The sequence below is a fragment of the Pristiophorus japonicus genome, chromosome 2 (assembly GCF_044704955.1).
Source record: "Pristiophorus japonicus isolate sPriJap1 chromosome 2, sPriJap1.hap1, whole genome shotgun sequence".
NCBI lineage: Eukaryota > Metazoa > Chordata > Chondrichthyes > Pristiophoridae > Pristiophorus > Pristiophorus japonicus.
The window spans coordinates 348312850-348336659 of record NC_091978.1 but is presented as its reverse complement, the minus strand read 5'-3'; the positions used below and the strand labels follow the sequence as shown (position 1 = coordinate 348336659).

The 23810-nt window shown below is 46.0% G+C and overlaps 1 protein-coding gene across 2 annotated transcripts in view; it reads right to left on the bottom strand.

The window, feature by feature from the left end:
• The window catches only part of LOC139234884 (limbin-like), a 260436-nt gene that overhangs the window by 7949 nt on the left and 228677 nt on the right, over positions 1-23810 (bottom strand). For both annotated transcript variants that reach the window (XM_070865720.1, XM_070865730.1), the window contains exons 20-21: positions 15911-16098; positions 6642-6743 (exon numbers count right to left, since the gene is read on the bottom strand). In XM_070865720.1, coding sequence (XP_070721821.1) covers positions 6642-6743; positions 15911-16098 — 290 coding nt within the window. The remainder of the gene's footprint in view (positions 1-6641; positions 6744-15910; positions 16099-23810) is intronic.

Below are 23810 nucleotides of genomic sequence, written 5' to 3'. Positions count from 1 at the left end.
GCTATCGTGCTGGAAAAATCATGTCCGTTGTGCCTCGTAGGGGACGAAATCCGCACTGTGACTCTGGGAGGAGTTCCTCGGCCACAGGAAGAAGACGGTTGAGGAGGACTCTAGCGACGACTTTCTCAGTAGCTGATAGCAGGGAGATTCCTCTGTAGTTGTCGCAGTCGGACTTATCCCCCTTTTTTAAAGATGGTCACAATTACTGCATCTCTAAGATCCCCCGGCATGCTCTCCTCCCTGCAGATGAGAGAGATGAGGTCATGTATTCGCACCAGCAGTGACTCTCCGCCATACTTCAAATGCCTCAGCAGGGATTCCATCCGCACCCGTAGCCTTGTTGTTTTTAAGCTGTCTTACGGCTTTTTCTACTTCATGCAGTGTTGGGGTCTCACTGAGGTGGTGGCGCGTAGCATGCTGCGGGATGGAGTCGAGAACACTCGAGTCAAAGGCAGAGTCTCGATTGAGGAGATCTCCGAAGTGCTCCTTCTAGCGGGCCCTGACTGCCTCGGTGTCCTTGATGAGTGTTTCCCCATTCTTGGCCAGCAGTGGGGTAGGGCCTTGGGAGTTTGGCCTGTAGGTGGCCTTGACTGCGATGAAGAATCCTCGCACATCATGGCTGTCGGGCAGCCGCTATAACTCTTGTGCTTTCTCCATCCACCACCTGTTCTTTAGGTCCCGGGTTTTTTGCTGGACCTCAGCCATGAGCCATCTGTAATGCTGCTTTGCTGCTCCTGCGTTGGGTTGTTGTTTAAAGCTCAGAAATGCCCAGCGCTTGCGATCTATTAGCTCTTGGATCTCCTGATCATTCTCATCAAACCAGTCCTGGTGTTTCCTGGTCGAGTGACTGAGCGTCTCTTTGCAGGCACTGGTTATGGAGGCCTGTAGGGCATACCAAGCGCTATGGGCATTCTGCGTTTCGGGGTCATCAAGGCATGCCAGGTTAGTTGTGAGGCACTGGCTGTATAGGGCTCTCTTAGCTGGGTCCTTAAGTGTCCCGGCATTGACTTTTTTGCAGCACTGCTTCTGCTGCCCCCTCTGCTTTAGGGCAATGTTGATGTCAATGATGGATCGGATTAGGCGGTGGTCCGTCCAGCGGTCAGCAGCTCCTGTCATGACGATGCACACATCCTTGCGATCCCTGGCTCGGACGACGACATAGTCGAGCAGCTGCCAGTGCTTGGAGCGAGGGTGTTGCCACGATGCCTTGTATTTGTCCTTCGGGGACACGGGACAAGGATTTTTCGAGGCTGGAGTAAAAACCCTCTTTGGCCTCATCAGTTGTATCGATTGTTGGGGCTTACGCTCTTATGACTGTGGCGCACTGGTTCCGGGATAGGGTGAGTTGAAGAGTCAAGAGGCGTTCGTTAGCCCTGCAGAAGGAGTCTTTGAGGCGGTCAACCAGCTCGTTTTTGATGGTGAAGCCGACTCTGTGGAGGCGGCGTTCTGCCTCTGGTTTCTCTTTCCAGAAGAAGGTGTAACCTCCACCTTGTTCCTTGAGCTGGCCTTCTCCTGCCCGCCAGGTCTCACTTAGGGCGGCGATATCAAAACGTCTAAGTTCCCGGGCAACTATGGCGGTGCGGCGTTCCGGCCTGTCGCTGCTGGGGTTATTCATGAAGGTCCTGACGTTCCAGGTCCCGAACTTCATGTTAACGGAGTGGAAGATGCCTGTGCGTGAGTTCTTTTAATGCGGGGTGGTCGTTGCACACCGGCTACCACCCGGGCTTAGCTGAGCAAGGTTTTGATCCAGTGGCAAGGGGGTCCAAGACGACTGGAGACCAGGCACTGCTGTATTGGCCTAGTTGCCTATGGCGAGATGTTGGCGGCAGGCTCGGCGCTGGGTGGTAGGTGGCCCGAGGCCTGGTTGGGGGCAGGCATTGGGAGGGTCAGTAGCCCACCGGCGTTCAGGGTGGGAGGGCAGTAAACTAAAGTATACTGTATACCTGGTTTCTGTTCTTGGGTATCAATGACCTCTGTGGACGTGTACTCATGTAGATGCTGGATGAGGACTGCATTGGATTCAGCTGTGATGTCTCTGCAGCCAACTAACTCATTGATGCCCACTATCTAGGCTCATCCATGAAAAATTACCACTTGAGCAAGGTACAGGGGAGTGAGGAAGGAGAGCAAACTCGCAATAAGAGCTACAATACAGACAGGGGTCAATAATATGAGGGGCAAAGGCATCAAGAATGCTGCCACCTGATAACATGCCCACCCATGTGGCACTCCGGAGTGCCATGCAGATAGTGCTGTAAGCTTCAAAAAACATTTAAATAAGCAGATCTCGCATTATCGGGTGAGATTAGATTAGTCGGGCACAAACTCACATAACAAGTAAGAAAATTACTTGTATTTATATAGCTTCTTTCATGACCGCAGTGACACCCAAAGCATTTTATAGCCAATGAAACACTGTTGAAGTGTGGTCACCGTTGCAGCAGCCAATTTGCACACAGCACGATCCCACAAACAGCACTGTGGAAATGACCAGATAATCTGATTTTAGATGTTCGTTGAGGGATGAATATTGGCCAGGACACTGGGGCAAACTCACCAGCTTTTTTTCGTTTAGTGCCATGGGATCTTTTACGTCCACCCGAAAGGGAAGATGGGGCCTCGGTTTAATGTCTTATCTAAAGGACACCTCCTAAAGTGCAACGCTCCCTCAGCACTGTATTGGAGTGTCAGCCTATAATTTGTGTTCAAGTCTCTGATACAACACCTGTCCAGTTACCTCCTGCAACACCATTGTCTGGAACCCAAAAACACTTCCATGTGAGAGAGTAATTTACATCTATTTCCTCCAACCTAGTAAACTGTTTTCGCTGCTCATGGTATGGATTCCTCTAGGCTGGAGCAACCAAACACAGATTAGGTGACCACTTCACTGAACATTTCCGTTCTGTCCGCACATGTGACCGTGATCTTTGTATGGCCCCTCACTGGTTCATCTCATTCGCATTCTGATCGCTCCAGCTTTGGTCTCCTAGACTGTTGGCATTCTGCAGTCCTCTGGTCTGAACAATGACTTTACTAACTTCAGACCTGAGCCATATCCTCCAAATTCTTCATAGCAGTGAGTGTTTGTGATGTAGGGTGGTCCTGGCAGCGACAGAGAGGAGAGGAGTCAGGTTGATATTACAGGATACATGCTAGTGAGGGGGTGAGTACCTCTGTTCTTTAACTCTTCTTGCAACTGGCAGAACCAACAATTGTTCAACTGTCCTTTCTGTTTTGATTGACATTTGCATCTCTTTTTCTGGAACTTGATTTTTCCTATTTTACTTGCGCTTTCCATCGAGGTTTATAGCACAGAAGGAGGCCCATCATGTCTGCATCGCACTGTTACAATGGTCTCTGCCTCCGCCACTCCTGGTGGTAATGCATTCTCTCTGGATAAAGGAATTCTCCCAACCTCTCTCCACACTCTCTAAGTGACAGGTTTAAATTGATGACCCCTCATCATTGAATGCCAACCAGAGGAAATAGTCTGTTCCTGTTCACTCTGTCAAAACTCACATAATTTAAAAAATAACCTTATTAAATGTCCTCTTAGCCTTTTCTGCTCCAGTGGAACTAGCCCAAGGCCGGAATTTTGCCTTCCAGGGCGGGTCCGGTGTGGGCGGTGTCCGTGGGGGGCTGCTAATCCTCTGCTGGCTCCATCCCACTGTTGAAAATGAACTTACCTTAATAGGGCCTATGAAGTACACCCAGAGCATCACCCGGCCCAATTAGATGGAGCCTGCTGGTCTAGTGACGTCATTCATGACGCGTTTTCAGCCAGGATCTTTAAAGGGACCATGGCCATATTAGATTTGAAGTTTAATCAAACATTGTGCTGCCAGTGCACTACAGCATTGGAGTGACGCAAACACCGACAATGACGGCACAGAAGCAGAGGGCTGCACCCAGGTTCTCCGATGGCTCCCTCCATATGCTTATGGAGTCACAGCACGCAGGGAGGAGGATGAGACCTCCTCAGGAGACCAGGATAGCCTGGTTGTAGATTGCAGAGGAGGTGAACAGCAGGGATGTGGTCAGGAGGATCTGGGTGCAGTGCTGCAAACCTTTCAATGATCTCAGTAGATCACGAAACGTTACTACAAAGCCACTCAACCTCATTCTGCTGTGCCTATCATCACATCCCCTTCACTCTGCCTTCCCTACCCTACTCCTGCACATCCTTACTCACACCAAATTACCTTGCAGCTCCACCCATCCCTCTATCTACACTAGCACATCCCCATTTCACGAGCCACCCATCACCCTCATCCTAGTCCAATCATACTAAATAAGGATAGGAACTTGGATGTTTTATCCAATGTTTATGTAAAGTTTCTGTTAATTTGGTATCAAACATAAAAATCTTTATTTTCAACACTTTCCGGTCCTGGACAGATTTGTGTGCATATTTGGAAGTGGCTTAGTGCGTTGCAGAGAATGGTGGACATAAGTGTGAAAGGAATGGCTTGGGCATTGCAAGGATACTTTATGGTGCTGGTGTGGGGTGGTACCAATGTGGCGCATCATGTGGCAGCCATATGGGTGTACAGCATTAAGTTAACTAAATCTGGCCATCCCTGGCTTCCCAGGCAGCAATGTGGTTGGGTGCTAATACCCTCTGTCCTATGCAGCATCAGGTGATTGCAGAGAAGGTTTGTGTTGTTGTTGGTGCTGCTGATGTGCCTGGTGCTGCTGGTGTTGGGGCTCATCATGGTCCGATTCTGAGGACCAAGGTGAGATGGTAATAAACGGCACCCATATTGATAGAATAGATGGCAGATGAAGCACAGATGACAGAAGCATTCTGTCAATGGTGATAGAGTTCTTCCAGTGAGGTGACACTGGATGGAGACTTTGCTGGAAACACTTGCAGCTGCAGAATCTGTGCTGGAAATGGACAAAGCAACAGCTTCTGCCGGAGGAAAGTAATCTTCTATCAGTTGGGAGCATTTACTATACATTTGATGCTGTCAAGTAATCAGCTGGAGCAATGGCCATTCAACTCCCGCCTCAGGTTGACAGATGTGGTTCCTGAGCTGCGTGAATCCCGTGGCCATGCAGGGTAATTTAAAAAGTGAAAAATGGCTCTTAAGTGCCTGTAAACTATCTGATAATTATTTGAATTGGGTCGCCCGCCGCTGGCGGTTGGGTCGGCTCTGAGATGACAGCCGTGCCTGGGGTAGAGGCATGTGGGGGCGAGATGACAGTGGGTTCAAAAATAACAACATTCCCACCGACCCGCTACCACTCTGGAAAATTCCGGCCCTAGGGTGTCTGAAGTCTCACCCCATAAATATTGTTTCCCATCTCAAGTAGCATCCTGATGAATCTACACTGTACATTCTTTATGGATTTAATGTCCTTTTGGGAGTGCCCAAAACTGCAATTTCTGTGGCCTAATCAATGTTTTCTATAAATTCATTATTATTTCTTTACACATACTCAATATTTTTTATGGATCTACATGCATTTGTACTTTCAAGGAATTATGTATTTGAACCCCTAATTCTCTCTGTTCATCTGCATCGTTCTGTGTCTTTCCATTAAGTATATACTCCCCATTGTCATGTATAGTGAGAAAGTGAAAGTGGAATGGTTGACATGGATAGCATCGTTGTATTTAAGGGAAAGCTAACTAAGTACATGAGGGAGAAAGGAATAGAAGGATATGTTGATAGGGGGAGATGAAGTAAATAGAATTGGAGGAAGTTTGCATGGAGCATAAACGCCAACATAGACCAGTTGGGTCGAATTGCCTGTATCTGTGCTATAAATGCCATGCAATTCTATGTAATTAACAATTTTTCTTCTAAAATTTATTACCTGAAAATGTATCCACATTGAATTGCATATGTCACCTGTCTATCCATTCCACTAACCCATTTATGTATTTCTGAAGTATTTTGCAGTCTTCTTCATTGTTTGTTAAACCTCCTACTTTAGTGTCACCAGCAAATTTTCAGATTCAGTTTAATAAACCTCTCCTGTGCCTTTTGCACATTCTTTTATCGATTGTTATATCTTTTCATTATCTCACTGATGATCTTTTACGTCCTCAAATAGTTTTCAATTAAGCAGTTTGCAAGTTATTAAACCCGGCTCCTCTCTGTGACTGTGGTATCTGTTATCTCCTTTCTCCCCATTTTTCTTTCCAGTTCTCTTAACCTTATTAAAATTTCTGTTTTGTCTTTCTCTCCAGCTCCGATGAAAGCTACACACCAGAAACACCACTCCAACAGGAATCACTTATTCTGAGCGGGAAACCTTTCTGGGTTTCTTTCCCTCCTTAACCCAGGGGTATTGGAACCAATGCTAGCATGTCTCCCCACCACTCACAGTGAGATTAGCTACCTCAACATATTGTGAACCAAACCGTGGATCTTCTAATCTGCAGAACCTAAAGCTACATGGAGTGATGCCTTTACCAACTGATCTATCAGCATAGCTATTGGAATCATTTTTTTTAAATAGTAGTCAATTTTATAGTTGGTGTCACTGACAAAATATATTAATTGAAAGTAAATAACTTTAAGAGGCAATTCAATACGAATTATATTTAGCTTTTTACGACATCAATTTAGCTTTTAAAGCTCTGAATGGAAGTTGGAAAAATGATCCTGCAACATTATCATTACCTTTCTTTCTTCCGGCAGGGTGTATGTACGTTCTCCAGGTATTCGCCAATGAGCTTGTTCCTCAGTTTTACATCCAGTGACTTCTTTGACCCCCGAAGTCTCCTACCAAAAATAGATGGAAGCAGTAACATATTATATAGATGAAACTCTGAGAGATCCAAGGAGTGGTCTTAAGAGGCCAGTCATCATTATTACGTGTTACTATTGACTGTAAACTGTAAATTCTAGAACTTGCGAACCTAGTCATTTAGATTCAGATAAATAAGTGTTTTAGAAACTCTACAGTTTGAAATATTTAGAATTAGCTTGGCAAATTGTACTGAAATTGCTGAAGTGATATTAAGTGAGACAATAGGAGGCATAACAAAGATATTTACAAGTGCTTGGGATGGGGACCCTTCCTCGGAACACTGTACTGGTGGAGCAATCTGTACTTTTGGTATCAACCTGCCTTTTGTATCTCACAGGCTCCTTGGCTGCCTTCTCCCACCTCCTCAGCTATTCGGATGCTATCTGTGGCTCGTAAATGTCTTTAATTCCTTCCATTGTGCTTCCTATTGTTTCACGTTGATAGCACTTCAGCCATTTAAGCAACTGTTTCCCATTTAAGTAGTTTACAGGTCATTTTACTTCCTCGGTTGCATGCATGTTTGTGCACGTGTGTTATTTCTTCCCATCTCCCTTTGGTCTGTTTCTTTTCAAACACTGTTGATCTGTGAGTTCTTCCAGTTCTGGTGAGCAAGTCAAATGGGCAGCTCTCAGGGCTCAAAATTGGCCCCTGCAGATTTTTGACGCACTCACCGGAGTTGTGCCACTTTTGTAGGATGAAAAGGGCGCTGAAAAAATGTTCCCCAATTCTGGCCGCTGTGTTGCCTCTCCCGGGGCTTGGCGTGGCCAGTCGATTCGGGGGCGGAGCTAGGTCCCTGCGCCAGAAACAGTGGAGTGTGCGCGCATGCGCAGTAGAGCAGAACTTTGGCAATTGGCCATCTTTAATGGGAAACAAAACTGCTTGATTTTTGGTGCCAGAAGGAGCATTGTGAAATAAATCAGCTGCTGGAATCAAGAAGCTGTGAGTGCTCAGTGTTAATGGTGCTGCATGCAGGGGGTTTCCTTATGATGATAGATTGAGTAGACTGGGTCTTTACTTGTTGGAGTTCAGAAGGATGAGGGGTGATCTTATAGAAACATTTAAAATAATGAAAGGGATAGACAAGATAGAGGCAGAGAGGTTGTTTCCACTGGTCAGGGAGACTAGAACTAGGGGGCACAGCCTCAAAATACGGGGGAGCCAATTTAAAACCGAGTTGAGAAGGAATTTCTTCTCCCAGAGGGTTGTGAATCAGTGGAATTCTTTGCCCAAGGAAGCAGCTGAGGCTAGCTCATTGAATGTATTCAAGTCACAGATAGATAGATTTTTAACCAATAAGGGAATTAAGGGTTACGGGGAGCGGGCGGGTAAGTGGAGCCGAGTCCACGGCCAGATCAGCCATGATCTTGTTGAATGGCGGAGCAGGCTCGAGGGGCTAGATGGCCTACTCCTGATCCTAATTCTTATGTTCTTATGTTCTTATGCATGCCTGTTAAAGTTCCAGAAGGAGTGCTGTATATCTGAAAATCATTACTGCATGCAAAATAAGGACTGTGTGTTTTGAAAAATCACTGAGGGTCAATTCAATACAGCAATGTAACAACGTACACCAAGAATGAAGATTTTCTTGCATGACGAAGTGGAGATACTACTTAATGTCATTGAGAACAGATGGCAGGAGATGGATATCAGCAACAGAGATCGCACAAAAGTGCCACCCAAAAAAATGAAGAAACGCTGGAACCAAGTTGCAGAAGATTAATGTGCAGTGGTGAACACCCAGGGATCTGGAAGCCAGTATAAAAAGAAATGGCAGGACATAGAAACATAGAAACATCGAAAATAGGTGCAGGAGTAGGCCATTCGGCCCTTCTAGCCTGCTTTCTTGCCATACCCCTTGCTCCTCTTAGTAGTCAGGACTACATCTAACTCCTTTTTGAATATATTTTGTGAATTGGCCTCAACAACTTTCTGTGGTAGAGAATTCCACAGGTTCACCACTCTCTGGGTGAAGAAGTTTCTCCTCATCTCGGTCCTAAATGGCTTACCCCTTATCCTTAGACTGTGACCCCTGGTTCTGGACTTCCCCAACATTGGGAACATTCTTCCTGCATCTAACATGTCTAAACCCGTCAGAATTTTAAACGTTTCTATGAGATCCCCTCTCATTCTTCTGAACTCCAGTGAATACAAGCCCAGTTGATCCAGTCTTTTTTGATATGTCAGTCCCGCCATCCCGGGAATCAGTCTGGTGAATCTTCGCTGCACTCCCTCAATAGCAAGAATTTCCTTCCTCAAGTTAGGAGACTAAAACTGTACACAATACTCCAGGTGTGGCCTCACCAAGGCCCTGTACAACTGTAGTAACACCTCCCTGCCTCTGTACTCAAATCCCCTCGCTATGAAGGCCAACATGCCATTTGTTTTCTTAACCACCTGCTGTACCTGCATGCCAACATTCAATGACTGATGTACCATGACACCCAGGTCTCTTTGCACCTCCCCTTTTCCTAATCTGTCACCATTCAGATAATAGTCTGTCTCTCTGTTTTTACCACCAAAGTGGATAACCTTACATTTATCCACATTATACTTCATCTGCCATGCATTTGCCCACTCACCTAACCTATCCAAGTCACTCTGCAGCCTCATTGCATCCTCCTCGCAGCTCACACTGCAGTCCAACTTAGTGTCACCCACAAATTTGGAGATACTACATTTAATCCCCTCGTCTAAATCATTAATGTACAATGTAAACAGCTGGGGCCCCAGCATAGAACCTTGCGGTACCCCACTAGTCACTGCCTGCTATTCTGAAAAGTACCCATTTACTCCGACTCTTTGCTTCCTGTCTGCCAACCAGTTCTCACTCCACATCAGCACACTACCCCCAATCCCATGTGCTTTAACTTTGCACATTAATCTCTTGTGTGGGACCTTGTCGAAAGCCTTCTGAAAGTCCAAATACACCACATCAACTGGTTCTCCCTTGTCCACTCTACTGGAAACATCCTCAAAAAATTCCAGAAGATTTGTCAAGCATGATTTCCCTTTCACAAATCCATGCTGACTTGGACCTATCATGTCACCTCTTTCCAAATGCACTGCTATGACATCCTTAATAACTGATTCCATCATTTTACCCACTACCGATGTCAGGCTGACCGGTCTATAATTCCCTGTTTTCTCTCGCTCTCCTTTTTTAAAAGTGGGGTTACATTGGCTACCCTCCACTCCATAGGGACTGATTCAGAGTCTATGGAATGTTGAAAAATGACTGTCAATGTATCCGCTATTTCGAAAGCCACCTCCTTAAGTACTCTGGGATGCAGTCCATCAGGCCCTGGGGATTAATCGGCCTTCAATCCCATCAATTTCCCCAACACAATTTCCCGACTAATAAGGATTTCCCTCAGTTCCTCCTTACTAGACCCTCTGACCCGTTTTATATCCGGAAGGTTGTTTGTGTCCTCCTTAGTGAATACCGAACCAAAGTGCATGTTCAATTGGTCTGCCATTTCTTTGTTCCCCGTTATGACTTCCCCTGATTCTGACTGCAGAGGACCTATGTTTGTCTTTACTAACCTTTTTCTCTTTACATATCTATCGAAGCTTTTGCAGTCCGTCTTAATGTTCCCTGCAAGCTTCCTCTCGTACTCTATTTTCCCTGCCCTAATCAAATCCTTTGTCCTGCTCTGCTGAGTTTTAAATTTATCCCAGTCCCCGGGTTCACTGCTATTTCTGGCCAATTTGTATGCCACTTCCTTGGCTTTAATACTATCCCTGATTTCCCTTGATAGCCACGGTTGAGCCACCTTCCCTTTTTTATTTTTACGCCAGACAGGGATGTACAATTGTTGTAGTTCATCAATGCGGTCTCTAAATGTCTGCCATTGCCCATCCACAGTCAACCCCTTAAGTATCATTCGCCAATCTATCCTAGCTAATTCATGCCTCACACCTTCAAAGTTACCCTTCTTTAAGTTTTGGACCATGGTCTCTGAATTAACTGTTTCATTCTCCATCCTAATGTAGAATTCCACTATATTATGGTCACTCTTCCCCAAGGGGCCTCGCACAACGAGATTGCTAATTAATCCTCTCTCATTACACAACACCTAGTCTAAGATGGCCTCCCCCGCTAGTTGGTTCCTTGACATTTTGGTCTCGAAAACCATCCCTTATGCACTCCAGGAAATCCTCCTCCACCGTATTGCTTCCAGTTTGGTTAGCCCAATCTATATGCATATTAAGTCACCCATGATAACTGCTGCACCTTTATTGCATGCACCCCTAATTTCCTGTTTGATGCCTTCCCCAACATCACCACTACTGGTCAAGTAGTTAGTGTAAGTAATATTTTCATTTATTCAATGGAATTGCAATTGTAAATGTGACCAGCTGTATATGTCCTACCCAGCAGAAAGTCACCCTATCTAAAAAGTTGCATTTTCATCTTTGCAGAAGAAATTGGCCCACAACAAAAGGGAAAGAAATTGAACAGGAGGCGGCCCGCCAAATCTGCACCAACTGCACCTTGGAAGAGAGGGTCACTGCTTTGATGGGTCCTAACTGGAGAAAAACAATCAGTACTGCACAAGCTAGGCCCACATGTGAGGGAGAGGGTAAGTCCTGAAAATTCATCGTGGCCCTTCAAAACAACCTGCTGCCTGGCCTGCTATGTGTGAGCCTACTCATGCCACCCATCCTGCTCCCTCCTGTGCTGCCACCCATTTGACTGTTCTGTTGTATTTTGCAGAACCTGATGCCAATCCTGAAGATCCAGAAGAAGATTCAGACGTGGATGAGCCTAATCCTGCAGACTAACTTGGGGTGGGGTTGGAGATGGATGAAGGGGACAATGTGGTACTGAATATAGATGAGGCCACCTTAACGGACTTCGCGTTGCCAAACACTTCCATGAGTTCTGGTGTGACATTCCTTGGTTTCAGCCCGTCCATGATTAGTGGTTTAAGTTCTGATGTGACATTCCATGGTTTCACAGCGTCCGAGGTTGAGGGTCCCAGTGGTGGTGGGACGCAGCATGGAACATCCAGGGCCCCACCATCCCAGCTTGCGGGTCTCAGTGCTGATGGGACACAGCATGGAACACCCAGGGTCCCACCATCTCAGCCTGAGGGTCCCAGAGCTGGTGGAATGCAGCATGGAGCACCTAGGGTCCCACCATCCCAGCTTGCAGGTCTCAGTGCTGGTGGGACACAGCATGGAACACCCAGGGTACCACCATCTCAGTCTGAGGGTCCCAGTGCTGGTGAAATGCAGCATGGAGCACCCAGGGTCCCACCATCTCAGCCTGCGCCTCCCACTGTGGGGGGTGCCACGAGGCAGACCCAGGGTGAGGGTAAGGAGAAATCGACCACGCTCTCCTGAGATGCAGGATGCAACAGATGTGGTTCAGATGATGGCATTGAGTGCGGAGAGCATTGACCTTACCCGATCACTCGTGCAGACCATCAGTGGGGTGGGTGATGAGGTAACGGGACTGTCAGGAGAAATAACAGTAATCGCACGGGAAATGGGAACAATTTCCGAGAACATCAGTGAGAGAATAGTGTCCATGAGGGAGGGAATGTCAGAGGTAGTGGAAAGGATGGCACAAGCCATCAGGGAGGGCATGTGTGAGTTAGCTGCTGCAATAAGGGAACACGCCCAGGCCATGCACAACCACTCCCACTACAATCCCCACACCAGCCTCTGAAGAGACCCAAGTCACGCTCTCCACCTGACTGACACCCCCGCCCCCCCCACCCCATGAAGAAGTGCACATTCACCGAGATGGGGATGAGAGATGGGTGCAGCCTTTCTTTGCTGCTGCTGTTATTGTTGTTGAAGTTACTGTTGTAACTGTTTTCAAATTGAAAGTTTTTTGTAAGTTATGTAACTTTACAAGTTTTTAAGTGATCTTAAAAAGTCATATTAAAGTAAAGTTTGATACAAGAATTATTTTATTACACTAAAGTGAAGTACATTGTAAACTTTTGAATAAAATGCATTTTACATTAAAACTGAATCATATTCCGTTACACAACATTTAGAAACAACTGCAAAAAATAAACATGTCCATGTGGTATAGTTGTCGCTGAGCCCTCAGGCATCAGTAAAGCGTTCACGGATGAGCTGGTGGTGCAAGGCTCGAGCAATCGTTAAAGGAGCACGATAGCCCGCCCTCCTCCACCGTCGTGCTCCAGCCTCAGGCACTTGCATGGTTTCCTGATCGTCGTCATCATCCTCCTCCAGCTCCTCCTGCTCATCAGCTGCATCTTCCAAATCATTATCATCAGCCACTCTCACTGCAGGTGGGTCTGCTTCCACTATCAGCTGCTGCTGCCTCATGATGACTAAGTTATGCAGCATGCAGCACACAACAGTGAACTGACCGACAATCTCAGGGGAATATTGCAAGTAGCCTCCGGAATGGTCCAGGCATCAGAAACGCTGATGTTGCTGCATGTCATAATGTGTGACATTTGTATTGATAGTCAGCTTCCGTCCGGGTTACACGTAGGGGCGTCATGAGCCAGGTGGCCAAGCCGTACCCTTTGTCTCCGAGTAGCTAGCTCTGCCCTTCTGGCTGCTGCTCAAACATGTCAGATATAACGCTGTCGCGTAGGATGAATGCATCATGGTTGTTGCCAGGGTATCTTGCATCGACTGACATGATGCGATGCATGTTGTCACACATGAGCTGCACATTAATGGAGTGGAAGCCTTTTCTATTCCTGAACTGCTTGGCATTCTTCACAGGTGCTCGCAAGGTGATGTGGGTACAATCAATGCAGCCCTGTATCTTTGGGAAGCCAGCAATCCTTGAGAACTCCATAGCCCTGTCATGGATTGCCTGGGCGGTCATTGGGAACTTGATGTTGTCGTTTCTCCTTGCATACAGTGCAGCTGTGACCTGGCCAATGGAGACATGTATTCCAAGTTGAGAGATGGCGCACACATCTCCAGTTGTAGCTTGAAACGATCCCGAGGCATAGAAGGAAAGTGCAGCTGTAACCTTCACTTCAACCGACAAAGCAGTCCATTTGCCACTTCTCGGCTGTAAGTCTGGTCTCAGCAACTCACAGATCACACGGGCAACTTCTCTGTGGAAACGCAGTCTTCTGACACAATTTGCATCGCTCAGGTCCAGGTACAACCGCTTGACTCGAAATTGCCGAGGTGGGTAAGGCCTCCTGCCCAGCAGCCTATGGGCACTGATGTTCCTGATGTGATGAGCTCTAATCAATTGTCTCCGACATAGCACAATGATGCCGAATGCTCGCAAAAGATGTGACATTGATATTGCTGCATCCATACTTAATGTTAAAGTTAAACTTTCAAAGAAGGTCAAAGAAGGTGAAACGGCAGGAAAGCAGGCAGCACAGCAGAGTTTCACAGTTCTGTCTCTCTCTCTCTCTCCCCCCAAGGTATGTATATGGACCACACCCAAAGGTCTTTTGTTCTCTCCCCCTCCCCCCTTCAGTCATGTGATTTCTCTTTCCCTCCTCCTTCTCCACCCCCCCACCCAGCCTGTTGCAGCCTGTCCATGAGATTGATTCCTGCAGCCAGCCTGTGTCTGCTTTGATGTCAGCGGGCAGTTCCCTGTGCTTTCCTAGTCGTCTGCACCTATCCCCAGCCAAGTGGCCTCCTGCACTTGCCGGCCCGCTGTCCGTGAGGTTGATTCCTGCAGTCAGCCTGTGTCTGCTTCAATGTCGATGGGCAGGTCGCTGTGCTCTCCCGGTCGTCCGCACCTATCCCCGGCCGAGTGGCCTCCCTCACCGGCCGGCCTGCTGACTTCCCGGGCCAAGTTTTGATATGAAGGTAGGACTTAGATTTATTTCTTCTTGAATGTTTTTATGTCTTCTTGAATGCTTACTACTTGTTGTGCTTTGTTTAGTGCTTTGCAAGGGCCTCTCCCCTTCTCTTCCCGCCCCTATCCCTAGCCGAACGATCTCCGATGTACCTACCTGTGCTGATTTCTTAACTCTCCGTAAGGGTTTTCTGTGCGGCCACAAGTGGCCACATATGCTGGCCTAAGTTAGTTTGGAGCAACTATTAGCTGTCCAAAGTGGCCTAAATGGCCAAAATAGGCGTAGGTGGCTGGTAATGCCCCTTTTTGAAAAAAAAACTAAAAAAATCCTAACTAACTCACTTACACTGGCGCAAATTGAATGTGCAAAATGGGGATTTTTAAGATACTCCAGAAAAATCAAGTTGCTCCAAAAAAAAACGGAGCAACTCCTGGCCAATTTTGAGCCCTCAATCTTTCTCCAATAGTCCATTACAGAGTGTCCATCTGATTTCCTGGGAGCAAGTTTCATACTTATACTCAACAATTGTGTATTGTGGTGAAAAAAGGGGGAAGAACATAGGAATGCGCAGACTTGGGGAAAAAGCAATTAAAAACCAAATTTCTCTGTAGCCAAATAAATGATCAAAATCCTAATTAGTCGCACAGAACCCAGATTATGAACAAATGTAGTAATTTAAGCGATATTTCAATCAGCCAAACATAAAATATTGGGATTGCACATGGAAACGTCACTCATATTTACCTGATTCAAAAAAACGATACATAAATCCTATTTACAAATAAATAACTAAGCCCTAAACAGCAGTTGCTTGGAGATTATTGTTAGAATTCACTGCAACATTGCAGATTGAAATCCTACGATACAACCCTCTGGACCTGCAGTCTGATGAATATCCTACTTCTCACTTGGCTGTATTCAAGAACTCACTGGTGTTAGGTTGACAGCTCAAGCTGGTTTGATCAAAGATGACAAGTTGTCTCGCTCAAAAGCAGCAGCTTCTGAATTTCCTATTAATGAGTCCCTGGGATAACACGATCATGGTCAAGATGAAGGACAACTCATAATACCTATAATACTGATCTCAAAACCAGCCACTGAGCAGGAAGATTTCACACTGTACACCTCAGCTAGTTACAAAAAGAGGAAAAGAAAATGTCTTATGTATTACTAGAACTCAAATTCCAATATTCTGTCAACTTATGTTTACTGTCCATTTCCACGCACCTCCTCTGCCCCAGACACTGATGTCATTACAGTTTGCTGCATTAAAAAAAACTTGTTCCAGCAAATTCATATCACTACAAAAAATCTGGCTTCAAACACCAGGAACAACTAATTCTTTCCCCATCAATAACCCTTACCTCTGTCTCTGCTCAGCAGCTTTATCCTCGTTTATCTTACTGCGAGGAATTCTCTCAGGATAGATTCCTTTTACGACCAGAGTTAACTCTTTCTCGCTGGCGTTGGGAAGGAGCAGATTTAGCAGCATCTGAAACACAGTAATTGGTACCTGCAGTCGCTGCATGAGATAAGCTGCCAGCTTCAGCTCCTATAATAAAAGGGAAAAAGTCTATAAGTCAAAATGCTGCTCTGTATTACAAACAGAAATGCACAGAGTGTAAATTCAGTATCAAGGCACGCAAAATAATTAAAAACCTAAATGTGCAAGGGAAAATCTAATTAATTGCAAATATCATTAGCCCAATGTACATACATAAAACCAGTGGACAAAACACGGCCTTGTGGTATGTTGCAGTCAAACATCGGACGCCATTTTCTCTTTAATGTCAGCTGTGGTTCAGTGGGTACCACACTCGCCTGAGTCAGACGGTTGTGAGTTCAAGTTCCACTCCAGGAATTTGAGCACTAAAATCTAGACCATCACTCCAATGCAGTACTGAGGGAATGCTGCACTGTCAGAGGTGCCGTCTTTCAGATGAGACATTAAACCGAGGCTCTCTCAGGTGGATGTAAAAGATCCCATGGCACTATTTTGAAGAAGAGCAGGGGAGTTATCCCCGGTGTCCTGGCCAATATTTATCCCTCAATCAACAAAACAAAAAAACAGATTATCTGGTCAATATCACATTGCTGTTTGTGGGAGCTTGCTTGTGCGCAAATTGGCTGTTGCGTTTCCTACATTACAACAGTGACTACACTCCAAAAGTACTTCATTGGCTGTAAAGTGCTTCGAGACGTCCGGTGGTTGTGAAAGGCAAATACAAGTCTTTCCTTCTTTCTTTAACCGAGTCAATTGGAGAGCCAAGTGATTGAGTAAATGGTAAACGTGCCGATGACAAACAGTTGCTTGATTCTTTGTGTTATGTAATAATGCTTTGGGGTCACCAGACACCAGAGGGCGCCGCAGTTGGAGGTCATCGGGATGTATGCCTGTGGCATGTGTGCTTGGTCATCTGTATATAAGCTGGGTGTCTTTGTCACGCAGGCACTCTTGGGCTGGATCAAGTTGCACCTGAGTGGGTTTACAGTAACCAGACTCTTGAGTCATTAAAATTGGCGACGAGGTAATTTAAGAACCTTCGCATGCACAATGGCCAGTGTTGGAATCCTGGAGAGATTCATGGAGGGCAAGGATTGGGCGGATTTTGTCGACCGCCTGGATCAGTATTTTGTGGCCCATGGCATGGAGGCAGGGGCTTATGCAGTTAAGCACAGGGCAGTTCTCCTCACTGTTTGTGGTCCGAAGATTTACGGCCTTGTGAAGAATCTTCTCTTGCCTGTACGTCCGGCAGAAAAAGGGTACGAGGAATTGTGTACGTTGGTGGGTAACCATCTGAAGCCACAAGAGGGGATCATCATATCACGCTACTGTTTCTACACACATGTTCATGCTGAGGGTCAGGACGTGTCGAGATTTGTCGCCGACCTGCGACGTCTTGCTGAGCTGTGTAAGTTTGGGAACGTGTTGGAAGACATGCTGCGTGATGTCGTCGTGATAGGCATCAGCCATGAAAGGCAAATGCAAGTCTTTCCTTCTTTCAGCCTCAGGAAGCTGCTGGATGCAGAGACGCTGGATTTGAAAAAGGCCATCGCGACTGCCCAGGCATGCATGACGACAGATGATAATTTGAGGTAGATATCATTGACGAGTCGGAGTTCCACAGCAAGCATTGTAAACAAGATAGCATTGTTTTCGGGCAGAGCTGCTTACGTGAAACCTGCTGCTGCTCAGAGCCCGCCAACTGGTTCGAACCAGATTTCACCCTGTTGGCGTTGTGGGAGCAACCATCGGTCTCATCAGTGTTGGTTTAGACAATATTCATGCAATGGATGTTCGAAAGTGGGGCATCTTCACGGGATGTGTCCACAATGGAGCAAGCGTGGCGCAGCTCACCACGTGGTTGCTGAGGAACAGTTCAGTGATGGCCAGGATACGCAACCCGAGGAGGAAGTGAATGGACTGTATTCGTTCCTGAGCAAGAGCCAGCCGATAGTCGTTAATGTGAAGCTGAATAGCGTGCCTGTATCAATGGAGCTGGACACGGGTGCGAGCCATTCGATAATGTGCCAAAGGACATTCGACAAACTGTGGGACACTAAGGCTGCGAAACAATAGCTGAGTCCAGTCAATGCCAGGTTGCATACTTACACTAAGGAACTCAAACCGGTGCTCAGCAGTGCAGCAATCGAGGTGTCATATGACAGTGTGGTTCACGAGCTATCATTATGGATCGTCCCAGGTAATGGTCCAATGCTGTTCAGCAGGAACTGGCTCGAGAAAATCAAGCTGAACTGGAATGATGTCAAGATGTTGTCTTCGGTGGATGATACTTTGTGTGCTCAAGTATTGAAAAAGTTTCCTTCTTTGTTTGAACCGGGCATTGGTAATTTTACAGGAGCCAAGGTGCAGTTTCACCTGGACTCCAATGCAAGGCCTGTCTATCACAAAGATTGGTCTGTTCCGTACATGATGAGAGAAGATTGAAATTAAGCTTGACAGACTCCAGCGTGAAGGGATCATATCACCGGTCGAGTTTAACGAGTGGACTAGTCCCATTGTTCCTGTGTTGAAGAGTGATGGCACTGTCAGGATTTGTGGAGACTACAAGGTTACGATCAACCGATTTTCAAAACAGGATCAGTATCTTCGCCATGCTATCAGGTGGAAAGTCGTTCACGAAACTGGATCTGATGTCAGCCTATATGACCCAGGAGCTTGTCGACACTTCGAAAAAACTCACCCGCATCAACCCATAAAGGACTGTTCGTCTACAACAGTCCTTTTGGGGTTCGGCTGCAGCCATATTTCAGAGGAATATGGAGAACTGTCTTGTTTCAAGATGACATTCTGGTCACAGGTCGCGACACTGCTGAACATCTGAACAATCTTGAAGAAGTCCTACAGGATCTGGACAAAGTGGGACTCAGGCTGAAACGCTCGAAGTGTGTATTCATGGCACCTGAAGTCAAATTCCTCGGGAGGAAGATTGCTGCTGATGGCATCAGGCCCTGATTCGAAAACCGAGGCCATCAAAAATGCAACCAGGCCTCAGAATGTGACAGAGCTGCATTCGTTCCTTGGGCTACTCAACTACTTTGGTAATTTCTTACCCAGATTGAGCACTTTACTAGAGTCACTGCATGTGTTACTAAGAAAAGGCGACAACTGGGTCTGGGGTGTGTCTCAAGATAGAGCCTTTGAGAAAGCCAAGAATCTGCTATGTTCAAACAAGTTGCTTGTTTATTATGATCCGTGTAAGCGTCTTGTATTGGCCTGTAATGTTTCATCATATGGGTTGGCTGCATACTCCAACAAGCAAATGAATCGGGCAAGCTACAACCTGTTGCGTATGCTTCAAGAAGTCTGTCTAAAGTGGAAAGAGCTTACAGTATGGTAGAGAAAAAAATGGGGTAAAAAAATGCACTAGTACCTGTTTGGTCTTCGTTTTGAACTAGAAACAGATCACAAGCCACTCATTTCATTGTTTTCGGAAAACAAAGGTATTAATACCAATGCATCGTCCCGCATTCAAAGGTGGGCGCTGACATTGTCTACCTATGATTACATCATCAGTCATAGACCTGTTTACACTGTACATTAATGATTTAGATGAGGGGATTAAATGTAGTATCTCCAAATTTGCGGATGACACTAAGTTGGGTGGCAGTGTGAGCTGCGAGGAGGATGCTGTGAGGCTGCAGAGCGACTTGGATAGGTTAGGTGAGTGGGCAAATGCATGGCAGATGAAGTATAATGTGGATAAATGTGAGGTTATCCACTTTGGTGGTAAAAACAGAGAGACAGACTATTATCTGAATGGTGACAGATTAGGAAAAGGGGAGGTGCAAAGAGACCTGGGTGTCATGGTACATCAGTCATTGAAGGTTGGCATGCAGGTGCAACAGGCGGTTAAGAAAGCAAATGGCATGTTGGCCTTCATAGCGAGGGGATTTGAGTACAGGGGCAGGGAGGTGTTGCTACAGTTGTACAGGGCATTGGTGAGGCCACACCTGGAGTATTGTGTACAGTTTTGGTCTCCTAACCTGAGGAAGGACATTCTTGCTATTGAGGGAGTGCAGCGAAGGTTCATCAGACTGATTCCCGGGATGGCGGGACTGACCTATCAAGAAAGACTGGATCAACTGGGCTTGTATTCACTGGAGTTCAGAAGAATGAGAGGGGACCTCATAGAAACATATAAAATTCTGACAGGGTTAGACAGGTTAGATGCAGGAAGAATGTTCCCAATGTTGGGGAAGTCCAGAACCAGGGGTCACAGTCTAAGGATAAGGGGTAAGCCATTTAGGACCGAGATGCGGAGGAACTTCTTCACCCAGAGAGTGGTGAACCTGTGGAATTCTCTACCACAGAAAGTTGTTGAGGCCAATTCACTAAATATATTCAAAAAGGAGTTAGATGAGGTCCTTACTGCTAGGGGGATCAAGGGGTATGGCGAGAAAGCAGGAATGGGGTACTGAAGTTGAATGTTCAGCCATGAACTCATTGAATGGCGGTGCAGGCTAGAAGGGCCGAATGGCCTACTCCTGCACCTATTTTCTATGTTTCTATGGTACTGAGAATTGTGCCAATGCACTGAATCATCTGCCCTTACCCACAACTGAGATGGAGACGCCTCAACCTGCAGATCTACTGTTAGTAATGGATGCTTTTGAGAGTGAAGGAACCACTGTCACTGCTCAACAAGTTAGGATTTGGAGCAGTCATGACCTGATTTTATCAGTTGTGAAACGATGTGTACTCAGTGGTGATTGGTCTGCTATACCTATGGAAATGCGTGAGGAGACCAAACCTTACAACCATCGCAAGGATGAGCTGTCCATTCAGTCAGACTGTTTACTGTGGGGTAATCATGTAATCATGCCTAAGAAAGTTAGAGAAAAATTTGTATGTGAACTTCATAGCAGTCATCCTGGTATTATCATGATGAAGTCCATTGCTAGGTCTCATGTATGGTGGCCTGAAATTGAATCTGATCTGGAATCATGCGTGCATCAGTGCAATACTTGCATGCAGCTAAGTACCAGTGGAAGCTCCGCTGAGTCTTTGGTCATGGCCATCCAAACCATGGTCGAGGATCCACATTGATTTTGTGGGCCCGTTCCTAGGAAAGATGTTTTTTGTCAAAGTAGATGCATATTCTAAGCAGATAGAGTATGTTATTATGTCATTCAGCATGTTTACAGGTACCATTGAGAGCCTTTGTATCATGTTTGCTACTCATGGTTTGCCTGATATTGTTGTGAGCGACAACGGATCTTGCTTCATAAGTCTTGAGTTCTAGAGTTCATGAAACTCAATAGCATCAGATATGTGAGATCAGCTCCATTCAAGCCTGCTTCTAATGGTCAAGCAGAGTGTGCCGTTCAAAAGATCAAGCAAAATATGAAACGTGTAACTCAGGGCTCACTGCAGAGACGGTTGTCATGTATTATTGCTTAGTTACAGGTCAAGACCTCATACGCTTACTGGGGTTCCTCCTGCTGAACTACTGATGAAGAGAAATCTCAAGACCAGGCTTTCTCTTGTTCATCCTGATTTGAATGATCGTGTTCAAAACAGACGTCAAAGTCAGCAATGGTGTCATGATGGCATATTGGCCTTCATAACGAGGGGATTTGAGTACAGGGGCAGGGAGGTGTTACTACAGTTGTACAGGGCCTTGGTGAGGCCACACCTGGAGTATTGTGTTCAGTTTTTGTCTCCTAACTTGAGGAAGGACATTCTTGCTATTGAGGGAGTGCAGCAAAGGTTCACCAGACTGATTCCCGGGATGGCGGGACTGACATATCAAGAAAGACTGGATCAACTGGGCTTGTATTCACTGGAGTTCAGAAGAATGAGAGGGGATCTCATAGAAATGTTTAAAATTCTGACGGGTTTAGACAGGTTAGATGCAGGAAGAATGTTCCCAATGTTGGGGAAGTCCAGAACCAGGGGTCACAGTCTAAGGATAAGGGGTAAGCCATTTAGGACTGAGATGAGGAGAAACTTCTTCACCCAGAGTGTGGTGAACCTGTGGAATTCTCTACCACAGAAAGTTGTTGAGGCCAATTCACTAAATATATTCAAAAAGGAGTTAGAGTAAGCCCTTACTACTCGGGGGATCAAGGGGTATGGCGAGAAAGCAGGAATGGGGTACTGAAGTTGCATGTTCAGCCATGGACTCATTGAATGGCGGTGCAGGCTCAAAGGGCCGAATGGCCTGCTCCTGCACCTATTTTCTATGTTTCTATAATCGTGTTGCCGTGTCATGTGACATCTCGGTCAACGATCCGGTTTATGTACTGAACTATGGTCAAGGTCCAAAGTGGATCGCCGGCACTGTTACAAGGAGGGTAACAGAGTTTATTGTCGTGCTCAAGAATGGGCAAACATGCAGGAAACACCAGGTTAAACTGTGGCACATGGATGAACTGGAACTGAATGAGGAAGATGCAGTTAGTGAACAACCATCAGGGGACTCTGCTGACATTACTGACTCTGAACCTTCAGTCTCTGATGTGGTCAGGACCACTCCCATCAGATCGGCTACTCAGCCCTCAGTCTCAACTGAATCAGAATGCTTGCCTACAGCCAAAGTTGAACTGAGATGATCAACTCGTGAGAAGAAAACCCCAGACCGTCTTAATTTGTAAAAAGACTGTTGTTAAGATTTTAAAAGGGGGATGTTGTTATGTATGAATGCGTGGGGGTCACCAGACACCAGAGGTTGCTGCAGTCGGACGTCATCGGGCTGTACACATGTGGCATGTGTGCTTGGTCACCTGTATATAAGCTGGGTGGCTTTGTCACGCAGGCACTCTTGGGCTGGAATAAAGATGGATCAGGTTGCACCTGAGTGAGTTTACAGTAACCAGACTCTTGAGTCATTACACTTTGCGGCACCGTTTGTCATAGAAACAAATTGTTTAGTTTCCACTTGTAAATAAATCTGTTTAAAAACCAAGCCAAGTCTCAGTCTGGTCATTTGAAGGGCCTCATTTGCCTTTTTAATTTGATAGTTGCTGCCAAGGGAAATTGGGCATGATCCTACCCTGCTAGGAACTGGCTGGCCTTCTCTGCACAACACCTGTGCTGCAGTCAAAGTTGAGGAAATAAGAAAAATGCAGCCAAAACTAACTTTGTGCTTGGACTGGGGACAAAATACAGCTGGCCCATAGGCACGACATGATTGATTTTTGAGAACCCCATAATGGTACAAGGACTTTGCATGGGATGATCAATTTTATCAGTTACATAAACAAGTGTTTGCTAGTGCTGTTGGGGAGGATTTAAACTAATATGGCAGGGGGATGGGAACCAATGCAGGGAGACAGAGGGAAACAAAAAGGAGCCAAAAGCAAAAGACAGAAAGGAGATGAGGAAAAGTGTAGGGCAGAGAAACCCAAGGCAAAGAACAAAAAGGGCCACTGTACAGCAAAATTCTAAAAGGACAAAGGGTGTTAATAAAACAAGCCTGAAGGCTTTGTGTCTTAATGCAAGGAGTATCCGCAATAAGGTGGATGAATTAATTGTGCAAATAGATGTTAACAAATATGATGTGATTGGGATTACGGAGACGTGGCTCCAGGATGATCAGGGCTGGGAACTCAACATTCAGGGGTATTCAACATTCAGGAAGGATAGAATAAAAGGAAAAGGAGGTGGGGTAGCATTGCTGGTTAAAGAGGAGATTAATGCAATAGTTAGGAAAGACATTAGCTTGGATGATGTGGAATCTATATGGGTAGAGCTGCAGAACACCAAAGGGCAAAAAACGTTAGTAGGAGTTGTGTACA